Source organism: Scyliorhinus canicula, chromosome 24 (genome assembly GCF_902713615.1).
Source record: "Scyliorhinus canicula chromosome 24, sScyCan1.1, whole genome shotgun sequence".
Lineage (NCBI taxonomy): Eukaryota > Metazoa > Chordata > Chondrichthyes > Carcharhiniformes > Scyliorhinidae > Scyliorhinus > Scyliorhinus canicula.
Window position 1 is genome coordinate 17,118,009 of NC_052169.1, and position 27,941 is coordinate 17,145,949.

The 27,941-nt window shown below is 49.6% G+C and overlaps 1 protein-coding gene across 1 annotated transcript in view; it reads right to left on the reverse strand.

Annotated features, from left to right (window-relative positions):
* Positions 1 to 351: 351 nt before the first annotated feature.
* Positions 352 to 27,941, reverse strand: part of dapk2b (death-associated protein kinase 2b) — a 172,353-nt gene continuing 144,763 nt past the window's right edge. Inside the window, exons 10-12 of the mRNA XM_038784219.1 lie at positions 8,679 to 8,768; positions 8,482 to 8,565; positions 352 to 1,310 (exon numbers count right to left, since the gene is read on the reverse strand). Coding sequence (XP_038640147.1) covers positions 1,230 to 1,310; positions 8,482 to 8,565; positions 8,679 to 8,768 — 255 coding nt within the window. The 3' untranslated portion in view covers positions 352 to 1,229. The remainder of the gene's footprint in view (positions 1,311 to 8,481; positions 8,566 to 8,678; positions 8,769 to 27,941) is intronic.

Sequence of the window (27,941 nt, forward strand, 5' to 3'; positions counted from 1 at the left end):
CTTGGGGGGGGGGGGGGGGGGGGGGGGGGAGGTGCTATTAACCCTGCTCCTATAAACTAAAACAGAGACAGAGCTAACAGTTCAGGCCAGTTAATTCCAGGCATCAGGCATTTGGAATGGTATCACAGTAATTGATTATCTGGGTGAACAGCCAGCTCACTACATACATCTACACATCAGTAAGAGCGACTCCATTAAAAAGTGCCTGGATTTTCACAGAATTGACCCATCAATCTCTAAAGAGTGTCCAGACCGGCAATGATTCGGGACACGTTTAAAACATTCTGAACGTGCCATTCTTTAAAATTCCTGCTGCGGTTACGTACAAAATAGCTTCTTAGTTTATATTCCTTTTTTTGTTAAATATAGAACAGATACTCATTTCACATCTCATGCATTTTACTGTGGCATATAAAGTTGCTCCTTTCAGCCACATTAGATTTTGTCTTGAAAGTCTAAAATCTGAAACTATCTAAAGCAAGGATTGCATTAAAAAGATTGGAACAAACCAGTTACGTTCGATGAGGTCGAGGTATCTCTATGCTTGCCCCCCCTCACCCATTCACCAATGCTCTTTTTCCCAAGTTGATGTTCCATTCACTCCCAGACTGCTGGTCGAACATTCTTACCGGGACTCCCCATTCAACAGATTACAAGTAAGTATTACAATCCCTGTGCTAGGACCAGGTAGAATGTCCGGTCCTGCATGGTAGGGTGTTCGATTTGAATGAAACGGTGCCAATGCTAAATCCTGCGTTCTTGCACCTCTCGTCCCCTGGCCTAGTCCTCTGCGGCCGAGTGTCTGAGCTGCGCTCAAAGTGCCCCCAGTGGAATGGGCAGCCCTCTTCGTAGTTCGGGAACCTCATCTCACCGTTACTGATATGCAACGTGTGTGAGAACGACCGGATTGCGTATCCTAAAACCTTAAATCAACAGATTCAGGTTTAAACATAAAAAATATTGCACACTTTTCCTTCCGAAATGCCATATCAGTGAAAACATTGTTACTGGCAGCACATGTCTACCCATTAAGCATGCAATCTGCAACGTGTATTCACAGTGGTATTTGTCTATTTGATGTGCCCGACGTTGACACATCAAAGGGGGTGGGGGGGGGGGGGGAAGGACCAGCTTCACATATTGGTTACTCCAGCAGTACAGTGATAAAACCTGCCCTCGGGTTTAGACCCCCCCCCCCTCCTGTTTAGTGTAACCTATCCGATGTTGCTTTACGATGTGCTGCTGCGCCTCCGTGGCCTGAATGGCCTTCGTTTCAAACTCACATCTTCGCCGTCACTGTCATATTGTCTCTAAAAAGAGAAAGAAAAACAGAAACCTGTATTTATTTCAGAGCCTTTTGTTATGGCCAGGGTTTAGAGAAGCCCAAAGTGTATCATGGAGAAGTATTTTTCAAAGCAAAACAATGTTTATTCTATGAACTCAAGTTAACCTTTTTAGGGCAGCACGGTGGCGCAGTGGGTTAGCACTGCTGCCTCAGAGTGCTGAGGTCCCAGGTTCGAATCCCAGCCCTGGGTCACTGACCGTGTGGAGTTTGCACATTCTCCCCGTGTCTGCGTGGGGTTTCGCCCCCACAACCCAAAGATGTGCAGGGTAGGTGGATTGGCCACGCTAAATTGCCCCTTAATTGGAAAAAAATTGAATTGGGTACTCTAAATTTATTTTTTAAAAAAAGTTAACCTTTTTAAAACATACAATGAACATCTTAGCAACCATTAATTCAAATACAACCCCCAAAGAATACAACACTAAGTAATTCTTTTAAAAAATAAATAAATTTAGAGTACTCAATTATTTTTTCCAATTAAGGGGCAATTTAGGGTGGCCAATCCACCTATCCTGCACATCTTTTGGGTTGTGGGGGTGAAACCCACGCAGACACGGGGAGAATGTGCAAACTCCACACGGACAGTGACCCAGGGCCGGGATTCGAACCCGGGTCCTCAGCGCCGCAGGCAATAATGCTAACCACTGTGCCACCGTGCTGCCCACACTAAGTAATTCTTAATAACTTCCCAAACAACATCCAGAAGACAAAAGAAACACCTTTTAACAGAAGTACATTAATTCTCAATTCACCAAATGATCAAGAGATAGTCTTTTGATGGCAGAGAGAACAGCAGTACACCTGCTTGGTCTGGCTTCAGCTCCAACACTGAAAACAAAACGAAAACACACCCTGACAAAAGTAAAAGCTGACAGACGGCCCAGCTCCACCCACACTCTGACATCATTGCAGTAATATGAGCAGCCAAACATTTCTTAAAGCGACATTCTCATGACACTTTCTACAATCTCCGGGCATTAGAAGACCTTTTAGGGAGGTATGGGAGAGGATGGGACGTTGTGATGGAGGCTCAGTCCCGATCACATTCAATGGCGGAGCAGGCTCGATGGGCTGAATGGCATCCACCGGCTCCTATTTTCTCTGGCCAGCGAGATACTTGCGAAGTGCAGTTATTGTCGCAATGCAGAAAAAGTGGTGCCGACTTTTAATTACACAGCAAGGCCCCAGGGTCTCAAGTTCGATTCCCGGCTTGGGTCACTGTCTGTGCAGAGTCTGCACGTTCTCCCCGTGTCTGTGTGGTTCCCTCCGGGTTCCTCCCACAGTCCAAAGATGTGCTGTTAGGTGAATTGGTCATTCTGAATTCTCCCTCTGTTCACCCGATCAGGCGCCGGAATGTAGCGACTAGGGGATTTTCACAGTAACTTACACCCAGGTGAGCGCCTTGTTCGAGTCTTTACGTCGCTCGTCGACGTGTTGTCTTGCCACCTAGCATGAAATCACAGCCGCGGGCTGTGAGGTGGATCAGGGGATCTGTCGTTCATTCACGGGATCTTCCATCTGTCTTCACCCGACCCTTCGGGGCTTAGACAAATGGGATTGTCAAAAATAAGTCAATGTTCCGTGAGGTTCTCGGAAGCATTCTGTACTTTCGAAATCCTGTATTTATCGCTGAAAATGTGCATTAATTCCAGCGTCAATGAAATGGTAAGTCTTGAAACCATTTGGGCGAAGGACCGGTACCTTTCGATGCCGAGGAATTTAAATAAGGTGCTGTTTAACTCCAGCCATTTGCCTCTAGCGCCCATCGCGAAGCCAAAGTGTTTAAGCTCAGAGCCTCCAGTTAATGCTGTAATCTCTGACCCTAGATGTTCGTACTTTAGCTTTTTCTCCTGCCAAGCCTTCTCGAGGGACAGGTTATCGTCTTCGTAACGTACTGTTACATCTACCACAGCAATTTTCTGCTCCTTCCGGAAGATGATGTCAGGCTTCCAGAGGGTTCCATCTATTGTCGTTATTCTCGGCTCCAGGCAAGATGTCCAGCCGTACTTTGAGACAAATATACAAGTAACTGGTCTAAGATTTTATTATGCCATTTGATCCTAGCCAATTTCGGTGCCTCGCACCTCCTGCATGTTTTAACGGAATTTGGACGTCCCCTTGATAGGGTAGTCCGAGTTGGATAGAGGTTGGATCTGAGCAACAGATTATTGATTAAATGATGTGCTTTCATTGTATGGAAAGGTTTGATCCATGAATTGGAAATCTTATCATTACGATAGTATGCAATGCCAGAGCCCTGGCTGACCAAGTTCTTCCATTTCTCAAACTCCCATTCCCTCCGCGCGGCGTACCGGTTCACTGGTCTCGCACTCGGCCGATCTTGTTCCCTTAATATGGGCAATGCCACAGCTACCAAATTTCTGGAGTTCTCTTCTTGGTTGTCATTTGGCGTGTTGGGCATGAAATCTTCTATCTCTTTAAGGACCTTAAACATCCTTAATCTATTGATGGTTTCGATGTTATTTTTGTCCCGATATTGAAATGACGCTCTTATGATCTTATCAGAGGACTTCTCCAGTGCTTCACGTTTGCGAATGATAGCAGATGGAATTAATACTTCAAGCTTTGGCATGCCCAGCCCGCCGCTCCTGTTAGATGAATACAGGATGCCATCGGAAACATGCGGTGGAAGGTGTAGGATATCTTTTGTGGAGTTACGGATGATCTGATCCAGTTTGCAGAGGACGTTCTGCGACACTTCGGACAGGATCAGGTGGAAATACAACCTGGGGATGACATGTGTTTTTAAGATCTCTATCTTTTGTACCGGTCGGAGAGCTGCCGCCTGTAACGAAGTAGTCCAGGTTTTAAGCTTGTCTGACCAATCCCCTTCTGGCACGCCAGCCCAAGGATCTCCCAGGTACTTTCCAGTGTCACCTGGTGGGATGTAGGGGATAACTTCCTTTCCCAGCTTCCAGTTCTCACGGGGATTATAAACAAAAGTCTTGGACTTATAGGTAAAATGAAAGCCCTTGGTCTTTTTGACATTTATTGCCAAACCCGTATTGATACAAAAGGACCGGAGAAGCTTTAGGTTCCTATCCATCCCGGCGTGCGAGTCGCTCAAAAGGGCGACGTCAAACAAAGACCAAAGCAGAGCAATTGACTCGATGCTCCCCCAGGGGCATAACAGCTCCTGAGTTGGCCTCTTCCAGGGTGCAAATCAATGGATCCATTGCAATATTGAAAAGAATTGGAGAAAGTGGGTCTCCCTGTTTGACACCCCTTTCAATTTTTATTGCTGAAGTTTTGGTATTTTTACCTTCAACCATTGTTGTGTTACCGGTATACAGGTTCTGTGACCAGCGATATGAAATTGTGGGGTAACTGCATTCTTTGCAGTGTTTTCAGAATGAGTTTATGTCCAACTGAGTCGAATGCTTTTGCCAAATCAACGAAGGTCCTTTTTATTCTTCTTCGCCCCCTTAATGATATTCTCAAGGATAGCAATATTTTCATTGCATCCCGGGGTAGCTACAAGGAAACCTTTCTGATGTGGGTTAATCCAAACGGTCTCACTGAGACGTTTTGCCATAATTTTTGTAAAGAGGCGAAGCAGCATGGGTCCGATGGTAATAGGCCTCCAGCTGTCAACGTCTTTTAGGCGCTCTTGGTCTTCGCATTTGGGTATCAACACTGTTCAACTCTTTTTGAGAGAATTGGGGATTGTCGTCGATTTTATCCAAAGAGAGAAGAGTCGAGCAATTCGGGCGTTATCTTTCTCATGAATGTCCTGAATGTCAACCAACTTCATGCCATCTGGACCAGGCGCACTTTCCTCATCAATTCCCTCGATTGCTTTAGAGACTTCCTCTTCTCCAATTGGCTTCATCAGTTCTCCCTTATCTACGCAGCCCTTGTATGTGGCGAACTTGCTCACATTCGCCTTATTGTTTGGTTTAGACAGTTTATCTTGGTTAGAGGACATGAGGTAATAGCCGGTGCGCCCATAATTTGCCTTGCGAGTTGGCGCCTATTATTTTTGTAAAGGAGTTGTGCTGTTCTGAAAACTACTTTCCGGGCTGCCCATCTTTTTCGTGCTCCGCTATTAACGTTGCACTTTCTCGTCTTATTTTTCCGCTCTTGACCATTTAGAGGTCTTTTATTACATAGAATTACATAGAATTTACAGTGCAGAAGGAGGCCATTTGGCCCATCGAGTCCCGGAAAGAGCACCGCACCCAAGGTTAACACCTCTACCCTATCCCCATAACCCAGTAACCCCACCCAACACTAAGGGCAATTTATCATGTCCAATCCACCTAATTTGCACATCTTTGGACTGTGGGAGGAAACCGGAGCACCCGGAGGAAACCCACGCACACACGGGGAGGATGTGCATACTCCGCACAGACAGTGACCCAAGCCGGAATCGAACCTGGGACCCTGGAGCTGTGAAGCGATTGTGCTATCCACAATGCTACCGTACTGCCCTCAAAGATAAACCCTTATCTTTTTGGGGTTTCTCCCCCTTTGACATCAGCAAATTGGTGATGTCTTCAACAATCCCAATGCCTTCAGCCTGACTGTTGGGGTCGTTCCTCGTGTCCAATAGTTGTTCAGCTTTTGTAAGCTGATCATCAATCTCCCCGTGTCGTGAGATTGAATTTGGTGGTCTTAACTTTCTCTGTGGACATGGGTCTGATGTACTAGGGTTGCACGTTTCCCCCTCAGGTTCGGACGCTGGGGTATCCTCCATAAGAATATCCTCAGCAGCTGCTGTGACTACCTTTGGTGTTCTCGGTAGAATTCTGCGTTTGTCAGAAATTTGTTTTGCTGACTTAGTTGTTAGGATAGAAGCGATCAGTTTATTAATACACTGCTCTCCATCGAAACGAACCTCCAGTTGTCTTAAGAGGGCAACCTCCTCTTCATCCCTTTTTGGTTACGACTTTAGTTGTCTCAATTCTTTTCACATTCCGTAGAGCAGGATGCTCACGCCTCTCGTGTTGCCCAAGTCCGCTTTTCGTCATAAACCTTTTCTCGCAAATGCTGCACCCGAAAGCTCCAGCCGGAGCCGTTTGCCTGGTTCCTTTGCATTTAGCAAAGTGGCAGGCGATAGAATGATATTCGCCTGTTTTGTTACATTTTGAGCATTTCGTTTTGATGGCTTTAACTCGATGGAGTTTAGTCATATGGCTATTAAATAGTCCCATATTGGGGAGGACGGTATCGTATATTCTACAGAACAAACCATCGGTGGGATAATGAACAGTCACTTCATTGACTGATGTTTTGTCACATCTGGGTGCGATTACGACCTCTTCTATGAAGACGATCGCATCAGTTGTTTCATCATGCAGATTTTGTTTGCCCAAATTGATTGAAGTTTCCATTCCCTGATTCCCTTTACTGTATGTTTTGCTATAGAAGGTCTGGGTAACAATCACTCCTGTCGGTTGGGAAGACCGCTCAGGTTCTTCTATAGCAGCATTAAAGTTGGCTACTATTGGGGATGCTGGTCTTTCCGGTCTGGTGCCCAGATCCAGTTCCCAATAGGGTAGGAGATATCGTCTATATGGCCTGTCGTCTACTTCTTCCGTTTGGGTCGATGTAGACGCTGTTACTAGCCTGGTGGGCCGGCTAGCACATGTGCAGCTTCGGCATTTATCGCAGAGCGTTGCCGCTGCCGCTTCTGCAGGGCGGCTATTTCTCCAGGTCGCAGCCCATCCGGACTTGTCCATCATAGATAGCATTATTATTAGAGTTTTTAAATAGCAATATCCTAAGATATCCGATCCACCCGGATCACAGCCGTCTCGTGTTTTATCTCACTTGACGTTTAGTCCCTCAATAGTCCAGAGGACTATTAAGTTTACCAGCGGGGCCGTGTGGAGGCACGTCAATCCTTGTGATGACAAAAACACGTCAAAAACACCACAAGGATAACCAACCAGAGTTGACACTCTCAGGAGAGCCAGCTGAAGAGAGTCATAGTTACTCCCTCAGTGTTAATGTAAGCCTACTTGTGACAATAATTAAGATTATTATAAACAGCAGCATGGTATCCACCAGGAATGTCGGTCGGAGGATACATGCTGGCGAGGACAATGGGGAGAACCTCTTGTGTTCTTCAGTATAATATGCTCTACCCAACATGCTGAAGTCAGGATGGGGCAGGTGCACCTGTGGACCTGGCGTGAGATATAACGCTGGCTGCAATATTCAAGTATACCGTGTGCCGCAGACTGACAGATATTGAGCCTCCACTTGAGCTGCTGTGATGGGCAAGGAGGGAAGTTCAAATCGGATTGTGCAAAATCAGCAGCAGCAAAATCGCTGACCACTTTAAGTCAGGTTATTAACTCTTTAAGGGCAATCGAGGGGGAAATAAAACTCACACCCCCCCCCCCCGCACCCGCAACCCAACATGGCAGTGTTTTATGGCAGCAGCAGTGTTACGCCAGGGGCCACTGGCGAGATCTTCCTGTCCCGTCGATGTCTATGGCATTTTGTACATCTCGCCCGTCCCACTGCTGGGGAACATGTTGCTGATTGGGGAGGGGTCACTTTTGGTGGGGCCAGAAGATCCCGCCAGCGGAAGGGTCGCATAATCCCACCCGTAAACGTTGAGGTTGGTACTTAAAAAGTCAGGATAAGAAATAAACTTGTTGTGGATAAAATCCATTATTAGGGAGGCGGTGGTTAAACTGGGAGGGTTTTGAGCCCATTTGTTGGGGTTAAAAGGCCCCGGTTGGTGTTCTTAGACGCGAGCCACCTTTCGTGCGACCGCTTTGCTAATAGACGCCAGGGAGGCGGGGGTGTACTGGTATGGTCACTGGCATTCCAAAGGCCTGACGCTCCAGGGACCCAGATTCCAGCGTGGTGAAACGGGAATTCAATAAAAATCTGGAATTAAAAATCTAACGATGAGCTCGAAATCATTGTTGATCCATCCGGTTCACCGAATACCTTTAAGGAAGGAAATCTGCCGTACTGACTGTGTCTGGCCTACATGTGACTCCAGACCCACAGCAATGAGGCTGACGCTTAAACTCCCCCCGAAATGGTGGGGCAAGCCACTCACTTCAAGGGCAATAGGTGTCGGCCCAGCCAGCGACACCCTCATCCCACAAATGAAATTTTATAAAAACGGGTAGCTTTGCTTCACTTACCGAAGTATCGTCCTTCTTCAGATAACCTTTCTTTAGAAAGGTACGAGTCAAATGATTGCAAAATGATACAATTCTGAACGTTAGCTGAAAAGAAATGGGAGATTCATTAGCTGCACAGGAAATTCCGAGGGGCTGTTTAACTCGAAACATCAGAAGCAACGATTTTAATTCCATAACCAAGGTTCAATTTCACCTACTTTCCATTTCCTCCTGATGTACAGCTTCCTGAAATTTTCCAAATTAACAATGGACTCCCTTCGGACAAGAGCTTGACATTTATTCAATGGCTGAAAGAAAGTAAATAAATGATCACTTTTGAGAGCCACGACTGGGCAATCCGGATATCAAAGCACACTTCAGCGAAACGCTCACTCTGCAGCATCCACAGGGGCTTCCAGCTTGTGGGGTGACAGTTTCTGCACTGGATTCTGTGAAACATCATTGCGAGTACCTGGAGCGGTCTTAAAATCTTTTTCTTTAAAAATAATTTTTATTCAAGTTTTCCAATAACAATAACAAATTTTTCCTGCAAATTAAAACATACATATCGTGCTTCCACACCGAAGCTAGAGCAGAACTTACCCTCCCAAAATAAATAGTAACAAATAGCAAATGGTTATACAAAAAAGAACAGAAAAAAAAGAACAGAACGAACCCACCGCATCCTACGCCGGGCTACTAGAGATGCAAAGGCCAGAATGCCGGCCTCTCTCGCCTCCTGCACTCCCGGCTCCGAAGCTACTCCAAAGATCGCAAGCCCCCAGCCCGGCCTGACCCTAGACCCAACCACTTCCGACAAAATCCCCGCCACCCCCTTCCAAAACCCCTCCAGAGCCGGACATGCCCAAAACATATGGGTGTGGTTTGCTGGGTTGCCCAAGCACCTTCCACACGTGTCTTCCCCTCCGAAAAACCGGCTCATCCTAGCCCCCGTCATATGAGCCCTGTGCAGCACCTTCAGCTGGATTAGACTGAGCCGCACGCAAGAGGAGGAAGAATTCACCCTTTCCAGGGCTTCCGACCACGTCCCATCCTCAATCTCTTCCCCTAGCTCTTCCTCCCATTTCACTTTGAGCTCATCTACTGAGGCCGCCTCCTCCTCCTGCATCAGCTGGTAAATAGCCGAGATCTTCCCTTCCCCGACCCACGTCCCCGAAAGCACCCTGTCCTGCACCCCCCCTTGGCGGCAGCCGCGGGAACTCCGCCACCTGCCTCTTAACAAAGTCCCTGACCTGCAAGTACCTAAAGGCGTTCCCAGGGGGGAGGTTCCACTTCCTCACCAGCTCCAGAGTCGCGAACTTTCCATCCAGGAAGAGGTCCCCAAACTGTCTGATGCCTGCCCTGTGCCAACTCCCAAATCCCCCACCCGTTCTCCCTGGCGCAAAACGGTGATTGCCCCGTATCAGGGCCCAAACTGAGGCCTTCACTGCCCCCCTATGCCGCCTCCACTGTCCCCAAATTTTAAGGCACACAACCACCATCGGACTCGAAGAGTACTTTGCCGGGGGGAGCGGGAGTGGGGCCGTCACCAAAGCCTCCAGACTTGTGCCTGCTTACTCTTGGGGCCTTCCCCGCCCACACAAACCCCAAAATCGACTTGTTGACCCTTCTGAAGAAAGCCTTCGGGATCAGCATGGGGAGGCACTGGAAAAGGAACAAAAACCTCGGGAGCACCGTCATTTTAACCAACTGGACCCTGCCCGCCAGCGAGAGCGGCAGTGCATCCCACCTCCTGAACTCCTCCTCCATCTGCCCCACCAGCCGCGAAAAATTGAGCCTATGCATAGTCCCCCAGGTCCTAGCCAAGTGGACCCCCAGATACCTGAAACTCTGCTCAGCCCTCTTCAATGGGAGTTCCCCTATCTCTCTCTCCCCCGACCCCCCGGGTGCAGGACAAACAACTCACTCTTCTCCACATTGAGCTTATATCCCAAAAGGTCCCCAAACTCCTTGAGTATCTTCAGCACCTCTGGCAGCCCCTCAACCGGGTCCGCGACATACAACTGGGGCCTCACGGTAGCATGGTGGTTAGCATCAAAGCTTCACAGCTCCAGGGTCCCAGGTTCGATTCCCGGCTGGGTCACTGTCTGTGTGGAGTCTGCACGTCCTCCCCGTGTGTGCGTGGGTTTCCTCCGGGTGCTCCGGTTTCCTCCCACAGTCCAAAGATGTGCGGGTTAGGTGGATTGGCCGTGATAAATTGCCCGTAGTGTAAGGTTAATGGGGGGATTGTTGGGTTACGGGTATACGGGTTACGTGGGTTTAAGTAGGGTGATCATTGCTCGGCACAACATCGAGGGCCGAAGGGCCTGTTCTGTGCTGTACTGTTCTATGTTCTATGTTCTATCATCCGCATATAGTGACAGCCGGTGTTCCTCTGCCCCCCCGCACAATCCCCCTTCCAACTCTTCGAGTCCCTCAGTGCCATAGCCAGGGGCTCAATCGCTAACGCGAAAAGCAAAGGAGACGGGGGCACCCCTGCCTTGTCCCTCTGGAGAGCCGAAAGTCCTCCGACTGCCTCCCGTTCGTCACTACACTCGCCACCGGGGAGCTGTACAGTAGCCTCACCCAGCCAAATCCAAACCTCCGCAACACCTCCCTGAGGTAGCTCCACTCCACCCTATCAAAAGCTTTTCCGCATCCATAGATGCCACTATTTCTGACTCCCCAGCCACCGGTGCCATCATCATGACATTCAGGAGCCTCCGCACATTGCCGTTCAATTGTCTCCCCTTTACAAACCCCGTTTGATCCTCATGAATCACCGTCGGGGCTACATCCTCCACCCTCCTGGACAGCACCTTTGCCAACAACTTGACATCTACATTAAGGAGCGAGATCGGCCGATAGGAACCGCACTGAAGGGGGTCCTTGTTCCGCTTCAGGTGCAAAGAAATAATTGCCCTGGACATTGTCGGGGGCAGAGCCCCCCCCTCCTTAGCCTCATTCAGGGTTCTCACCAGCAGCGGGCCCAGAAGATCTATAAATTTCTTGTAAAGTTCCACCGGGAGCCCATCCAGCCCCGGCGCTTTCCCTGTCTGCATGCTGCCCAATGCTGCCACCAGCTCCTCTAGCTCAATTGGGGCCCCCAAACCCTCCACCCGCTCGTCCCCTACTCTTGGGAACTCCAGCTTATCCAAAAAGCGATCCATCCCGCCTGCTTCCCCGGGGGGGGGGGGGGGGGGGGGGGGGGGGGGGACTGCCCGGTACAGCCCCTCGTAGAAGGATCTGAACATCCCGTTGATGTCCTTTCCACCCCGCACTAGGTTCCCATCTACATCCGTGACTCCCCCAATTTCCCTAGCCGCCTCCCGCTTCCGGAGCTGGTGGGCCAACATCCGACTCGCCTTCTCCCCGTGTTCGTACGCCGCCCCCGTGCCCTCCTCCACTGCGTCTCCGCCTTACGGGTGGTCAAAACATCAAATTCCGCCTGGAGATTGACCCGCTTCCTCAAAAGCCCCTCCTCCGGGTTGTCTGCAGAACTCCTATCCACCCTGACCATCTCTGCCACCAGTCTCTCCCTCTCGACCCTCTCCCTCCTCTCCCTGTGCGCCCGGACGGATATCAACTCCCCTCTGACTACTGCCTTTAGTGCTTCCCAAACCATCCCAACCTGTACCTCCCCGTTGTCATTAGTTTCCAAATACCTCTCTAAACCCCTACGGATCCGTTCACACACTTCCTCTTCTGCCAGCAGCCCCACATCCAACCTCCACATCGGTCGCTGATCCTTCCCCTCACCCAGCTCCAAGTCTACCGAATGTGGGGCATGATCAGAGATAGCTATCACTGAATACTCCGCCCCCACCACTCTCGGGATCAACGCCCTGCTAAGCACGAAGAAGTCAATCCGGGAGTACGCCTTATGAACATGGGAGAAAAAGGAGGACTCCCTACCCCCCCGTCCTGGACTTCGAACGATCCAGAGCCGAATCCAGCACCGTGTTAAAGTCCTCACCCATAATCAATCCTCCTGTCTCCAGGTCCAGGATAAGGCCCAGCATACGCCGCATGAAGCCCGCATCGTCCCAATTGGGGGTGTAGACATTGACCAAGACCACTTGCTCCCCCTGACCATCACATATCGCCCTGCAGAGTCTGCCACCATTTTGGATGCGACGAACGATAGGCTCTTGCCCACCAAGATTGCCACCCCATGGTTCTTTGCATCAAGCCCCGAGTGGAACACCTGTCCCACCCAACTTTTTCGTAACCTCACCTGAGGTGCGTCTCCTGGAGCATAGCCACATCCGCTCCCAGCCCCCTCAAGTGAGCCAACACCCGAGATCGCTTCACTGGACCATTCAGCCCCCTCACATTCCATGTAACCAACCGAACCCGGGGGGCCGTCCCCTTCCCTCTGCGCCTGTCAGCCATACCCCTTCCTCAACCCACCACGTATCCCAGGGAAACCCCCAGGCCCGCTTCCCACGGTGGCAGACCCCCCACCCAATCCCCCCCTCGCCATCCCTTCCCTCACAGTCCCTGCAGCAACAACCCGCCCCACCCCCCCGCCTCCTCTCCCCCAAGCTCCCCCCCCAAAGCTAGGGCCTCCCCTAGCTGCGTTATCCCCAACATTATGCTTCTGTGAGTCAGCTGACTTCTGCTGACCCCGGCCTCTCCCGCCGTAACCATAACCCTTCCCCCGGTGAAACACCGCCAGCAATCCCTCCAGGAAGAAAGCCCGCGCTTCCAACCCGAGCCCGCCCCTCGGCCCAACCCGCGGGAAAGAGGCGTGCACATGACCCATCGGGCCCCCAGCTTACTCCCCAACCCACCAGTGGAAAAAACAAAGAAAAGCACCCCGATAAATAACCAACAGCCCCCCCCCCCCCCCCCCCCCCCCCCGAAAGAACACAGATGACAATAGCCAAAATAGCGAAAACAGCAAAAACAAACATGAAACAACCATTAGTAAACACAGCCAAAATCAGCAAAAGGATACCCAGGAAGGCAAAGCCTTCAATCAAAGTACATTTCTCTTCGGACCCCCCAAGTTCTCAGCCTGGACAAAAGCCCAGGCCTCCTCCGGAGAGTCAAAATAGAGCTGGCGGTCCTTGTACGTGACCCAGAGGCGGGCCGGCTGTAGAAGGCCAAACTTTACCCCCTTCCTATGGAGCACTCCCTTCGCTCGGTTGAAGCCAGCTCTTCTCTTCGCCACCTCCGCGCTCCAGTCCTGAAAGATCCGAACGTCCGTGTTCTCCCACCTGCTACTCCTCTCCTTCTTCGCCCACCTCAACACGCACTCCCGGTCACCCATGCGGAGAAAACGGACCAGCACCACCCTGGGCGGCTCGTTCGGTTTAGGTTTCCGCTGCGACACTCGGTAGGCACCCTCCAGCTCCAGGGGCCCGTTAAATGACCCCGCACCCATCAACGTGTTTAACATGAGGACCACGTAGGCCACCAGAACCGAGCCCTCGAGCCCCTCTGCGAGGCCCAGAATCCGCAGATTCTTCCGGCGGGAGCGGTTCTCCATCTCCTCCATCCTATCTTGCCATTTCTTATGCAATCCCTCGTGTGTCTCCACTTTCACTGCCAGGCCCAGAAGCTCATCCTCATTCTCGGAGACCTTGTGCTGCAGCTTCCGAAACTCCACGGCCTGAGCTGTCTGCGTCGCTGCCCGTTTGTCCAACGAGGCCTTAAATGGCTCCAAAATCTCAGCTTTGAGTTCCCTGAAGAAGCGCTGAAGCAGCTCCTGCGCCCACTGCTGCCACCCCGCCCGCCGCCATTTTGTTTTTCATGCCTCTCGCCTTTCTCTGTGGAAGAATCGACCTTTGGACCGCTCCACTGCGAGTCCAGTCCATCCACCGGCTGCTGGGCACACTGGCTGCGTTTCCCCCCGGGGGAAAGTTGAAAAAACGCCGTTGTGGGCTCTTAAAAGAGCCCGAAAGTCCTAAATTAGCAGGAGCTGCCGAAGGTGCGGCTTAGCTCCACATTGCCGCCACCAGAAGTCGCGGTTTTAAAATCTTGATCAATGCGCTGCATCCCCTGCGCTTACTCAAAAACACGGCACGATGACCTCAGGCGGCCAATCCCAACATCATCCCGCTAGTCTTCGGTACCATAATAATAATCTTTTAATAATAATCTTTATTGTTACAAGTAGGCTTGCATTAACACTACAATGAAGTTACAGTGAAAAGCCCCTCATCGCCACATTCCGGTGCCTGTTCAGGTACACAGAGGGAAAATTCAGAATGCCCAATTCACCTAATAAGCACGTCTTTGGACTTGTGGGAGGAAACCGGAGCGCCGGGAGGAAACCCACGCAGACACGGGGAGAACGTGCAGTCTCCACACAGACAGTGACCCAAGCCGGGAATCGAACCCGGCACCCTGGAGCTGTGAAGCACCAGTGCTAACCACTGTGCTAGCGCGCCGCCCATAAAAGGTGCGCGGGCGACATTCTGAAAAATATTTCTTAACAGGCTATTGGCCGAAATGTTTTCGCCCGTTCCCATCAGCGGGATCTTCCGGCCCCTCCGACAGTGACCCCCCCCCCCTCCCACCCCTCCCCCACCACGGGTGAGGCACCAGCGGAGGGTGCAAACAACGGGAAAGCCAGTCAGTAGTGGCGGGGGTGGACAATCTTACTGCCGGCCAACTACGGGCTGCCTCTGCCGACGCTAAACAGGCCGGCCGCGAGGGTGGCGATCCCACCCACCATCACGAGAACTGGGTTTCTGGACAATCCGAAATGGGAAAAATACCCCACAGCAAACAGAAATAAAATACGCTCAGAAATTAATTATCTCTCACTCAGAAACAGAAAATAATGGGCGATAATAAAAAAATAGGCTTGTGTTCACGCCTTCACAATAGCCCAAGGGATATAACAACCAGTGAAGCAGTAGAAAATGTGCCAACCAACTGTGCACAGAAAGATCCCACACCCCCAAACAAAATGATGTTCCCAGGCAATGCTGATTGGGGGTTAAAGGTTGGCCAGGACACACGGTGACCTCTTCTTGAAATGAAAATGAATGAAAATCGCTTACTGTCACGAGTAGGCTTCAACGAAGTTACTGTGAAAAGCCCCTAGTCGCCACATTCCGGCGCCTGTCCTGGGAGGCTGGTACGGGTTCAAAGTGGTGTTGAGTGATCTTCGATGCCCACCTGAGGGTTTGATCAATGCCATACACGCACACGTCCTCAATACCACTGTTTGTTCTGATACTTTGAGTAACATAAGTCACTACTTGGTGTCGGTGTTGCTGAAGGATACTCCAGACCTTGAGGTAAGTTGAACGTATTTATTGCGCGATTAACAAAGCTCCTAAATGAGTTCTACACTCTACTAATCTGACTCTAGTAACACAGTACACTCTACTAACTATATGAAGTTGCTCTAGACCACGTGCTATGATGTGACGGTCCTGTTAACGACACACGTCTTGCTCTCTAGGTTTCTGCCGGTGGAAGGGGCAGGGCCTGTGTGCCTTGTCCTTTTATAGTGGTCGTGTGGTGCCCTCTTGTGGTGATGCCACCGCTGGGTGTTCTGATTACCCATTGGCTGTGTCCTGTTCTGGTTACGTGTCTGCATATCATTACAACTGCATCGCGGGGCTGCATTTTATGGGTTGCTGTGTGCTTCCCGCACCCACCTCCCAACCGTGGATAAAAGCCGAGGGCAGCCTACTCATGATCCCGATGGCTGACCCGCATCAATTTAATGCTGGGAGCAGCGGTAATTGTATCAAATTAGGAGAAAGTCCCACCTTAGCGAGCTGCTGACCAATCAGAGGGCTGGCACTCGGACGTCCCAGCAGCGCTAACTGGGAGCGGTGGTCGTTGCTGGGACTGCAGGCAGTCCCGGCAGAGAGGGGGTTCCAGACAGAAGCAGCGTGACAGGCTGCAGTGAGAGTATCGAGAAGGGTGGGAGGGCTTGGTTTGAGAGGTCATGGAGAGGGGGATTGTAAGGCATTATTACTGAGCACAGGGGACCCTCAAAATGAGTCGTCTCCCCCCCCCCCCCCCACCCCACCCCAAATTACTTGACATCAGTCCGCAGTGCCTGGTTTCACAAATGATGTGCACCATCCCCTTAACCCACTTACCACTGGTAAAATACAGGCGATGGTGACGTGAGGCATTTAAGTGGCCATTATTGTTGCCCCAGGTGATTATATACTTCCTGTTGTACCAGTGGTGAGGTTCCCCAGTGGGGTTTTCAGCCTGGGGTGCGTACCCCTTCACCCCGCTGCAGCTAACTTCAGAGGGTTTCAGATGGAGGGGATACCTTTGGAACCCAAGACTGCTGAAGGCGGAGAGAATCTTGGTATCTCCCTGGATACTTTCATCCCTCTGCTTTTCTACCCAGCTGCACATTAAGGGAGTGGAAGCCCTTAGAACCCAGAGTGGTCCATCGAGTCTCCACCTACCCTCTGAAAGAGCACCCTCAATAGGTCCACTCCCTCACCCTATCCCGTAATCCCACCTAACCTGCACATCTTTGGACATGAAGGGGAAATTTTAGCTATGGCCAATCCACCTAGGGGCAGCACAGTAGTATTGTGGATAGCACAAATGCTTCACAGCTCCAGGGTCCCAGGTTCGAATCCCGGCTTAGGTCGCTGTCTGTGTGGAGTCTGCACATTCTCCACGTGTGTGCGTGGGTTTCCTCCGGGTGCTCCGGTTTCCTCCCACAGTCCAAAGATGTGCAGGTTAGGTGGATTGGCCGTGATAAATTGCCCTTAGGGTCCAAATTGCCCTTAGTGTTGGGTGGGGTTACTGGGTTATGGGGATAGGGTGGAGGTATGGGCTTGGGTAGGGTGCTCTTTCCAAGAGCCGGTGCAGACTCGATGGGCCGAATGGCCCCCTTCTGCACTGTAAATTCTATGAATCTATGCATACCTAACCTGCACAACTTTGACTGTGGGAGGAAACCGGAGCGCCCGGAGGAAACCCACACAGACACGGGCAGTTGGTGCAAACTGCACACAGATAGTCAGCCAAGGCCGGAATTGAACCTGGGTCCCTGGCACTATGGGTCAGCGACGCTAACCACTGTGCCGTAAGGCAGCAGTCTGATTAACAAATACTCCTGGATGCTCTGATGGTGCCTCTGTTGGTTACACCTCCTGAATGTGTCAAAATCCTGTGAAAGAAGCAAACCAAACTGCTCTCTAGTCAATGTTCAACTAGCCTTCTCTGTCTCTAACCAGAAGGCCATAAGATATAGGAGCTGAATTAGGCTATTTGGCCCATCGAATCTGCTCCGCGATTCGATGATGGCTGATATGTTCTTCATCCCCATTCTCCTGCCTTCTCCCCATAACCCCTGATTTGTGCTCGAGGTGCTGTTACCCTACAGGCCTACAGACCAAGAGCTCGAAGGTGAAATTAGACAAAATGGTTATTTCTGGATGGAAAATTTTCAGACTGGAGACCAGTTACCAGCGGTGTACCACAGGGATCAGTCCTGGGTCCTCTGCTATTTGTGATTTTTATCAATGACTTGGAGGAGGGGGCTGAAGGGTGGGTCAGTAAATTTGCTGATGACACCAGGGCCGAAGGGCCTGTTCTGTGCTGTACTGTTCTATGTTAGAACGTAAGAACTAGGAGCAGGATTAGGCAATTTAGCCTCTCGAGCCGGCTCCACTGTTCAATATGATCATGGCTGATCCCATCATGGCTTCAATTCTACCGTCCAGCCTATCCTCCATAACCCTTCACCCCATTACCAATTAAAAATCTAACTCCTCCTTAAATCTACTCACTGTCCCAGCATCCACCACAAATTCCACAGATTCACAACCCTTTGGGAGAAGTAGTTTATCCTCAAATCTGTTTTAAATTTGTTGCCCCTTATACTATGGCCTCTTGTTCTGGAAGGCCCCATTAGAAGAAGTATCTGCTTTGCGTCTATTTTATCTGGGGTCCAGTTAAGCTCACTTGGCTAGACAGCAGGTTTGTGATGCAGAGTAAGACCAGCAGTGCAGGCTGAGGTTATCCATGAAGGCCCCGCCCCGCCTTCTCAACCTTGCTCCTCGCCGGAGGTGTGGTAACCCTCAGGTACACCTCAAAGGAGAAAGCAACCTCTGGTCATCAGGAACTATGGCGACTTTACCGTACATTATCCACATCTTTTATCCTCTTCGATACCTCAATTTGATCTCCCTTCCTTCTTCTAAGAGAATATAGGCCTAAACTGCTCATTCTCTCTGCATATGACAAACCCCCTCATCTCATAGATCATTCTCTCCTTCCTCATAGAACAGTACAGCACAAAACAGGCCCTTCGGCCCTCAATGTTGTGCCGAGCCATGATCACCCTACTCAAACCCACGTATCCACCCTATACCCGTAACCCAACAACCCCCCCCCCCCCCCTTAACCTTTTATTAGGACACTACGGGCAATTTAGCATGGCCAATCCACCTAACCCGCACATCTTTGGACTGTGGGAGGAAACCGGAGCACCCGGAGGAAACCCACGCACACAGGGGGAGGATGTGCAGACTCCACACAGACAGTGACCCAGCCGGGAATCGAACCTGGGACCCTGGAGCTGTGAAGCATCTCTGGAATGAATTTAGTGAACCTCCTCGTAACTGCCTCCAATGTCACTACATCGTTCCTCAAATAAGGGGATTAAAACTGTGCCCAATACTCCAGGTGCGGTCTCACCAATGCCTTGTATAGTTTCAACAACGCTTCCTTACCTTTATACTCTATTCCTTTAGCTATAAATGCCAACATTCCATTCACTTTCTTTATTACTTGTACCTGCACACTAGTTTTCTGAGACTCATGCACAAGGACACCCAGATCCCTCTGCATCGGAGCACCCCAACGTCTCTCCCCATTTAGTTTAGATAATAAGTTGCCTTTCCATTTTTCCGACCAAAATGGATGACCTCACGCTTATCCTAGAGGGCAGTAGAGCGGAGCTACTGATTGGCTGTTCCGGGGAGATTTGCATACGTGCAGTGCGGTCAGCGTAATTTGAAGGTGGTTTGTGAAGGGGCTGTTGTCAAGTGACAGTTAAACCCGAAACACTTCCTCAGTGTTCTCCCCCCCCACTCCCTCCTCTAACCAAAAAAAAAACAACTGTGGTTGTCGGGAAGGTAAGTTTATCTCTTTAAAAACTCACCTTGAAGAGTGACATCACAGCAAAGCAGTGACCTGATTGGCTGGTAAGGAAAGTGCTCCAATTAGCAGTAGCTGGGAGAAATTAACTCAGTGTGTTGGTGAGTATTGTGATTGGTAAGTAAAATCTTTATTCCTTTCACCTATTAATTATTTGATATTATATTTGGAGTCAGTTAAGGTAAAGTTTGAAAATGGCAGGAGATCCCAGACCCGTGTTATGCTCCTCTTGCTCAATGTGGGAGTTCAGGGACGCGGCCGATGCCTCCGACTCCTTCATGTGCGGGAAGTCTGTCCACCTACAGCTCCTGTTAGACCGCATGATGGCTCTGGAGCTGCGGATGGACTCACTTTGGAGCATCCGCGATGCTGAGGAGGTCGTGGATAGCACGTTCAGTGAGTTGGTCACACCGCAGATTAGGATTGGTGAGGGAGACAGGGAATGGGTGACCGAAAGGCAGAGAAAGAGCAGGAAGGCAGTGCAGGTGTCCCCTGCGGTCATCTCCCTCCAAAACAGGTATACCGTTTTGGATACTGTTGGGGGAGATGATGACTCACCAGGGGAAGGCAGTAGTAGCCAGGCTCATGGCACCATGGCTAGCTCTGCTGCACAGAAGGGCGGGAAAAAGACTGGCAGGGCTATAGTCATAGGGGATTCAATCGTAAGGAGAGTAGACAGGCGTTTCTGTGGTCGAAAACGAGACTCCCGAATGGTATGTCGCCTCCCGGGTGCACGGGTCAGGGATGTCTCAGATCGGCTGTAGGACATACTGAAGGGGGAGGATGAACAGCCAGTTGTCGTGGTGCATATAGACACCAACAATATAGGTAAAAAACAGGATGAGGTCCTACAATCAGAATTTAGGGAGTTAGGAGATAAGTTAAAAAGTAGGACCTCAAAGGTAGTAATCTCAGGATTGCTACCAGTGCCACGAAACAGTCAGAGTAGAAATTTTAGAATAGTCAGAATGAATACATGGCTTGAGAGATGGTGCAGGAAGGAGGGGGTTCAGATTTTTGGGACATTGGAACCAGTTCTGGGGGCGGTGGGGCCATTACAAATCGGATGGTCTACACCTGGGCAGGACTGGAACCAATGTCCTCAGGGGTGCTTTTGCTAACACTGTTGGGGAGGTTTTAAACTAATGTGGCAGGGGGATGGGAACCAGATTAAGAAGTTAGAGATCAGTAAAGAAGCAACAACTAAAGCCAGTAAGGTACTGGATAATAAACTCAATGTGACTAAGGGAAAGAGTAGACAGGGAAGAGATGATGATCGCAAAGGGACAGGTGGTCTGAGGTGCATTTGTTTTAATGCAAGAAGTGTAGCAGGTAAGGCAGATGAACTTAGGACTTGGATCAGTACCTGGGAATATGATGCTATTGGTATTACTGAGACTTGGTTGAGGGAAGGGCAGGACTGGCAACTGAATATCCCAGGGTATAGATGCTTCAGCAGGGATAGAGAGGGAGGTAAAAGGGGTGGAGGAGTTGCATTATTGGTCAGAGATGATATCACAGCTGTGATTAAGGAGGGCATGATGGAGGATTCAAGCACTGAGGCAATATGGACAGAGCTAAGAAATAGGAAGGGTGCAGTAACATTGTTGGGACTTTACTATAGGTCTCCCAAAAGTGAGTGTGAAGTAGAGGTACAAATATGTAGGCAGATTATAGAACAATGTAGGAGCAACATTGAATGGGGCTCATGTAGTGTTGGAGGCATAGATGGAGCAGAATTTGTAAGGAGCATCCAGGAGAGTTTTTTTTAGAGCAGTATGTAAATAGTCCAACTCAGGGAGGGGCCATACTGGACCTGGTATTGGGGAATGGCCCCGGCCAGGTGGTTGATGTTTCAGTCGGCGATTACTTTGGGAATAGCGATCACAATTCCGTAAGTTTTAGAATACTCATGGACAAAGATGAGAGTGATCCTAAAGGAAGAGTACTAAATTGGGGAAAGGCCAACTATAACAAAATTCGGCACGAGCTCGGGAATGTGGATTGGGAGCAGCTGTTTAAGGGTAAATCCACATTTGAAATGTGGGAGTCTTTTAAGGAAAGGTTGATTAGAGTGCAGGACAGACATGTTCCTGTGAAAATGAGAGATAGAAATGGCAAGATTAGGGAACCATGGATGACGGGTGGAATTGTGCGACTCGCTAAGATGAAAAAGGAAGCATACATAGGATCGAGGCAACTCAAAACTGATGAAGCTTTGGAGGAATATCGGGAAAGTAGGACAAATCTCAAACGCGCAAAAAGAGGGCTAAAAGGGGTCATGAAATATCTTTGGCTAACAGGGTTAAGGAAAATCCCGAAGCCTTTTATTCGTATATAAGGAGCAAGAGGGTAACTAGAGAAATGAAAGGATTGACCCACTTAAAGACAGAAGAGGGAATTTATGTGTGGAGTCAGAGGAAATGAGTGAGCTTCTTAATGAGTACTTTGCATCGTATTCACCAAGGAGAGGGACAAGATGGATGTTGAGGCTAGGGATGGATGTTTAAATACTCTAGGTCATGTCGGCATAAGGAAGGGGGAGGTTTTAGGTTTTCTAAAAGGCATTAAGGTGGACAAGTCCCCAGGACCGGATGGGATCTATCCCAGGTTACTGAGGGAAGCGAGGGACAAAATAGCTGGGGCCTTAACAGATATCTTTGCAGCATCCTTGAGCACGGGTGACGTCCCGGAGGACTGGAGAATTGCTAATGTTGTCCCTTTGTTTAAGAAGGGTAGCAGGGATAATCCAGGGAATTATAGACCTGTGAGCTTGACGTCAGTGGTAGGCAAACTGTTGGAGAAGATACTGAGGGATAGGATCTATTCACATTTGGAAGAAATTAGACTTATCAGTGATAGGCATGGTTTTGTGCAGGGAAGGTCATGTCTTACAAACCTAATAGAATTCTTTGAGGAAGTGACAAAGTTAATTGATGAGGGAAGGGCTGTAGATGTCATATACATGGACTTCAGTAAAGCATTTGATAAAGTTTCCCATGGCAGGTTGATGGAAAAAGTGAAGTCGTATGGGGTTCAGGGTGTACTAGCTAGATGGATAAAGAATTGACTGGGCAACAGGAGACAGAGAGTAGTGGTGGAAGGGAGTGTCTCAAAATGGAGAAAGGTGACTAGTGGTGTTCCACAGGGATCCGTGCTCGGACCACTGTTGTTTGTGATATACAAAAATGATCTGGACGAAGGTATAAGTGGTCTGATGAGCAAGTTTGCAGATGATACTAAGATTGGTGGAGTTGCAGATAGCGAGGTGGACTGTCAGAGAATACAGCAAAATATAGATAGATTGGAGAGTTGGGCAGAGAAATGGCAGATGGCGTTCAATCCAGGCAAATGCGAGGTGATGCATTTTGGAAGATCTAACTCAAGAGCAGACTATATGGTCAATGGAAGAGTCCTGGGGAAAATTGATGTACAGAGAGATCTGGGAGTTCAGGTCCATTGTACCCTGAAGGTGGCAACGCAGGTCGATAGAGTGGTCAAGAAGGCAGACAGCATGCTTGCCTTCATCGGACGGGGTATTGAGTACAAGAGTTGGCAGGTCATGTTACAGTTGTATCGGATTTTGGTTAGGCCACATTTGGAATACTGCGTGCAGTTCTGGTCGCCACATTACCAGAAGGATGCGGATGCCTTGGAGAGGGTGCAGAGGAGGTTCACCAGGATGTTGCCTGGTATGGAGGGTGCTAACTATAAAGAAAGGTCGAGTAGATTAGGATTATTTTCATTGGAAAGACGGAGGTTGAGGGGAGACCTGATTGATGTCTACAAAATTATGAGAGGTATGGACAGGGTGGATAGCAACAAGCTTTTTCCAAGAGTGGGGGTGTCAATTACAAGGGGTCACGATTTCAAGGTGAGAGGGGAAAAGTTTAAGGGAGATGTGCGTGGAAAGTTTTTTACGCAGAGGGTGGTGGGTGCCTGGAATGCTTTGCCAGCGGAGGTGGTAGAGGCGGGCACGATAGCATCATTTAAGAGGCATCTGGACAGATATATGAATGGATGGGGAACAGAGAGAAGTAGACCTTGGAAAATAGGCAACAGGTTTAGATAAAGGATCTGGATCGGTGCAGGCTGGGAGGGCTGAAGGGCCTGTTCCTGTGCTGTAATTTTCTTTGTTCTTTGTCCACATTAAGCTCCATCTGCCACAGTTTAGTCCACTCTCCTAATCTATCTATATCCATTTTTAAGGTTATTTCCTCATTGTAACTTACTGTCCCACCTATTTTTGTGTCATCTGCAAATCTGGGTGGAGAACCTTCTATCCCTGTATCCAAGCCATTAATATAGATTGTAAATAGCTGGGGCCCAAGGACCGAACCCTATGGCACCCCATTGGTTACATCTTGCCATCCAGAAAAGGACCCATTTATCCCGACTCTCCGTCTTCTGTCTGCCAGCCAGTCTTCTATCCAAGCTAATAAATCACCCCTAATCCCATGTGATCTAGCCTTGTGTGTTAACCTGTGTGACACTTTATGAAACGCCTTCCGGAAGTCCAGATATACATCGACAGATATACGCTGTGGTAGTCGGTATTAGAGGTATTATGGTACCTCTGAATATGCTGTAAGACCATTGGTGTGGGAGGTACCCGAGACTGCTGTTTCATTGGTTAAGCCTGCCTGCTGGTTCCGCCCAGTAAGGCGGAGTATAAGAGCCCGTGTCACCCCAGCAGCTGCCTTCTGTTCCTGCGCTGCTGGGGGAAACATCTAGTCCAATAAAGCCTTCAATTGTCTCCAATCTCGCTTCTGGAGTTATTGATCGTGCATCATACCCATCATCCACGTGCCTTGTTGCATCTTCGAAGAACTCTGGCAAATTAGTCAAACATGATTTACCCTTCCTCAAACCATGCCGACTTTGATGGTTGCGTTTTGGAGTCAGGAATGGTGCTGAACATTGTGCAGTCATCCGCAAATATCCTCACTTCTGACCTTATGATAGAAAGAAGGTCATTGATGAAGCAGCTGAAGATGGTTGGGCCGAGGACACTATCCTGAGGAACTCCTGCAGTGATGTCCTGGAGCCGAGATGATTGACCTCCAACCACCACAACCATCTTCCTTTTTGCCAGGTATGACTCCAACCAGCGGAGAGTATTCCCCCCGATTCCCATCGACTCCAGTTTAGCTCGGGCTCCTTGATGCCATACTCGGTCAAATGCTGCCTTGATGTCAAGGGCAGTCACTCTCACCTCACCTCTGGTGTTCAGCTCTTTTGTCCATGTTTGAACCAAGGCTGTAATGAGGTCAGGAGCTGAGTGACCCTGGCAGAACCCAAACTGAGCGTCCGTGAGCAGGTTGTTGCTGAGTAAGTGCCACGTGATAGCACTGTTGATGACCCTTTCCATCACTTTGCCGATGACGCAGAGTAGGGCGGGGTCCATGAGGAGGGGAGGCCGGGATACTGATTCAACTTGGGCGAAAGGTAGAGAAGAATTCCTTTGGCTCTGCTCGTTCTGTGAAAGAATGTTATTGTGGCAGCCCGGTGGATCACGTTACAATAAAATATCACCTCCACATCACTGACTTGCACCAAGCGATGCCCACTATTACTTATTACACTGAATGACTTTCTGGCCCATCCCGCTGGCAGGACCTCCCCATTCCGCCAGAGTCAATGCCCCTGCCGCAGGTTCCCTAGCGATGGGACAGGTGAGCCATGCGAATGCCACCGACTTTGATGAGTGCGGAAGATCCAGCTGACGGCCAACAGGCCACCTTCGCCAGTATTGTATACCCGAACAAAAGACGTTCTCCAGGGGAAACAACATTTTAATCGATCCAGTATCATGACTGTATTACTAATCTGATACTACTACTGAAATGAAAAGTGAAAAAAATGAAAATCGCTTATTGTCACGAGTAGGCTTCAATGAAGTTACTGTGAAAAGCCCCTAGTCGCCACATTCCAGCGCCTGTCCGGGGGGGCTGGTACGGGAATTGAACCGTGCTGCTGGCCTGCTTGGTCTGCTTTAAAAGCCAGCGATTTAGCCCAGTGAGCTAAACCAGCCCATACTGACACCTTATTAACTAAAATGTGGCGACTAGGGGCTTTTCACAGTAACTTCATTGAAGCCTACTCGTGACGATAAGCGATTTTCATTTCATTTCATTACTCAGTAACACCGTACTTCTCCGATGGCTGGATTTAGGAATCGTCCATTTCCGTCGTATTTTTGATGGGATTTTGTGTTCAGTTTGTCGGAAGCAGGATATTTTCCCTTTCCCCACCCCCGAAGCTTGATCAGGCAATCCTCGAGCCAGAACTAGAGGGCCTGATCAAACGGCCGTGTCTCCCATGAGATTTGACGAGACGTCGCGATCGGGATCTCGCCCACACCGGGCGGGGTCCAGATTTGGATATTTAAGCGAGCAGCTAGGCCGACTCGAAATATGTCAGTTCCGGATTCTCCCAAGGCTTGGGACAGAACACCAGTGGCCCGGGAGACCTCGCCTTGGCGTCGTTACGCACTGGTCCAGAAGAAAATGGACCCGGGGAGGGGACTCCGAGGCCATTGGAGGTTCCTGGGTGACCAGGCTCTGAGCAATGTCGTATCCTGGCACTGCTGCAGCCACCCTGGCACTGTCACCGTCAGCTGGCCCTGTCAGAGCGGGAAATGGAAGCAAGAGCGGCCGAGGTGGGGCATTCCTCACCGAGAACCCGAAAAGGAGTCCCATTTGAACAGGACAAGGGCGGTGACCATAAACGTGTCACAACCTTTCCCCTTCCGCGACCCAGAAACTGGATGTGATAAATGTGCTTCGTTCGACCGAATAGAAATAAATAGGTCAGAATTTTATGTTGCTCGGGCGGGCGAGTGGAGACGCAGAAAACCACAAGGGCGTGAAATTGAATAAAAAAGGCGTCAGGTGTGCGTCCCTGTTGTCATCGCACACTCGCACGATATTTTGATCGGTCGGCGTGCATGGTAGTCGGAAACACGCCCACCAACAATCAAGCAGGTAATTTAGCCCGTTGTGGAGCCAGTTGAACGCGGTTTTATGCAGCACGTCCGCCTTTACAGTTGGCTCGCCGATTGTCCAGGAGGTTCTGGCATTTAACCTCGGTCCAGGGTGGGAGGAACAGCCCAGACTGAAATTAAATTTAAAAAGGGAGTCTGGGGACTGAGGATTACGTTTGAATGAGCCACCTAGACACTCTTCGCTTAAGTTTTTCCGCGGCGATTTATTCGTCACGGGTCAGCAGCACCCTGAGACAGCCCCGCAGTGGCTGTCCCCCTCGGAGGGAGCGTGTTCGAAGCCTCAGCCCGCACCCTCCATTTTCTCAGAGCCTGCCCTCTTTGCACCCTCCCAGGCAGCGCTTAGGCTTTCCCATCATGCAGTTAATGCTGGCTGCCCGTTAATTGGACAGCCAGCGTGAAATTGTGCTCCGGGGCCGATCACGCCCGGGAACGTGTTTCTTTCCCACCTCCGAGCCTGCAGAGTCTGTGCTTCTAACAGGTGAAAATTTCAGACCGTACTATACCCAGAATGTCGAATTTTCTCCATTGGAGCATCGCAGTCAATACTTCCGGGCCGGTTTAGCTCAGTTGGCTGGACGGCTGGTTCGTGATGCGGAGCGATGCCAACAGCGCGGGTTCAATTCCCGTACCAGCTGAGGTTATCCATGAAGGCCCCGCTTTCTCAACCTTGTCCCTCACCCGAAGTATGATGATCCACCGGTTAAATCACCACCAATCAGCCCTATGGTCCACTGGGACTGTAGTGACATTTACACTTTACATTCGCCCAACACAAGGATCGCAGCTTCCATAAGCAGGGCAAAACCTTGCAGGTAGTAAAGCCTGCGTCCTTGTGTACAACCTGAGCTGCTGTATCTCAATGTTAGATCGTCTTTATATTCCAAAAGGTGCGACTACAATCACGCCATCGCATTCAGGTTAAAAGTCGCAATCAGATTTATTTACAAGCGAGATAAAACACAGCAACAGAAAAGAAAAACACAGCAAGACACCAAACGATAAATACTTAGAAAAAATATATAGCCAGCACACAAGGGGTTAAAGTAAGTTCTGTTTTAGGAACCACTTTTCGTGACACAGCAAGACTTTGAATAAAACCACCTCCCACAAGGGGATTTTATTTTTGTGGGCAACACAATTTTCCTGTTGGACCTCGGGGTCAATTTCAGCGGAAGTGAAGATATTGAGAAAAGGATACTTCAGAATCAGAGGCTTTATTGCAAGGCACAGTTAATCAATCAATTCAAGGTCATAGCGTTAAGAGGGTGTTTGTTGTTCATGAACATGCTGACTGTTACCCAGGGACATGTTGATGATTTAAACAATGTTTATTTGCCAGAGTACAATGTATTTATATTTATGC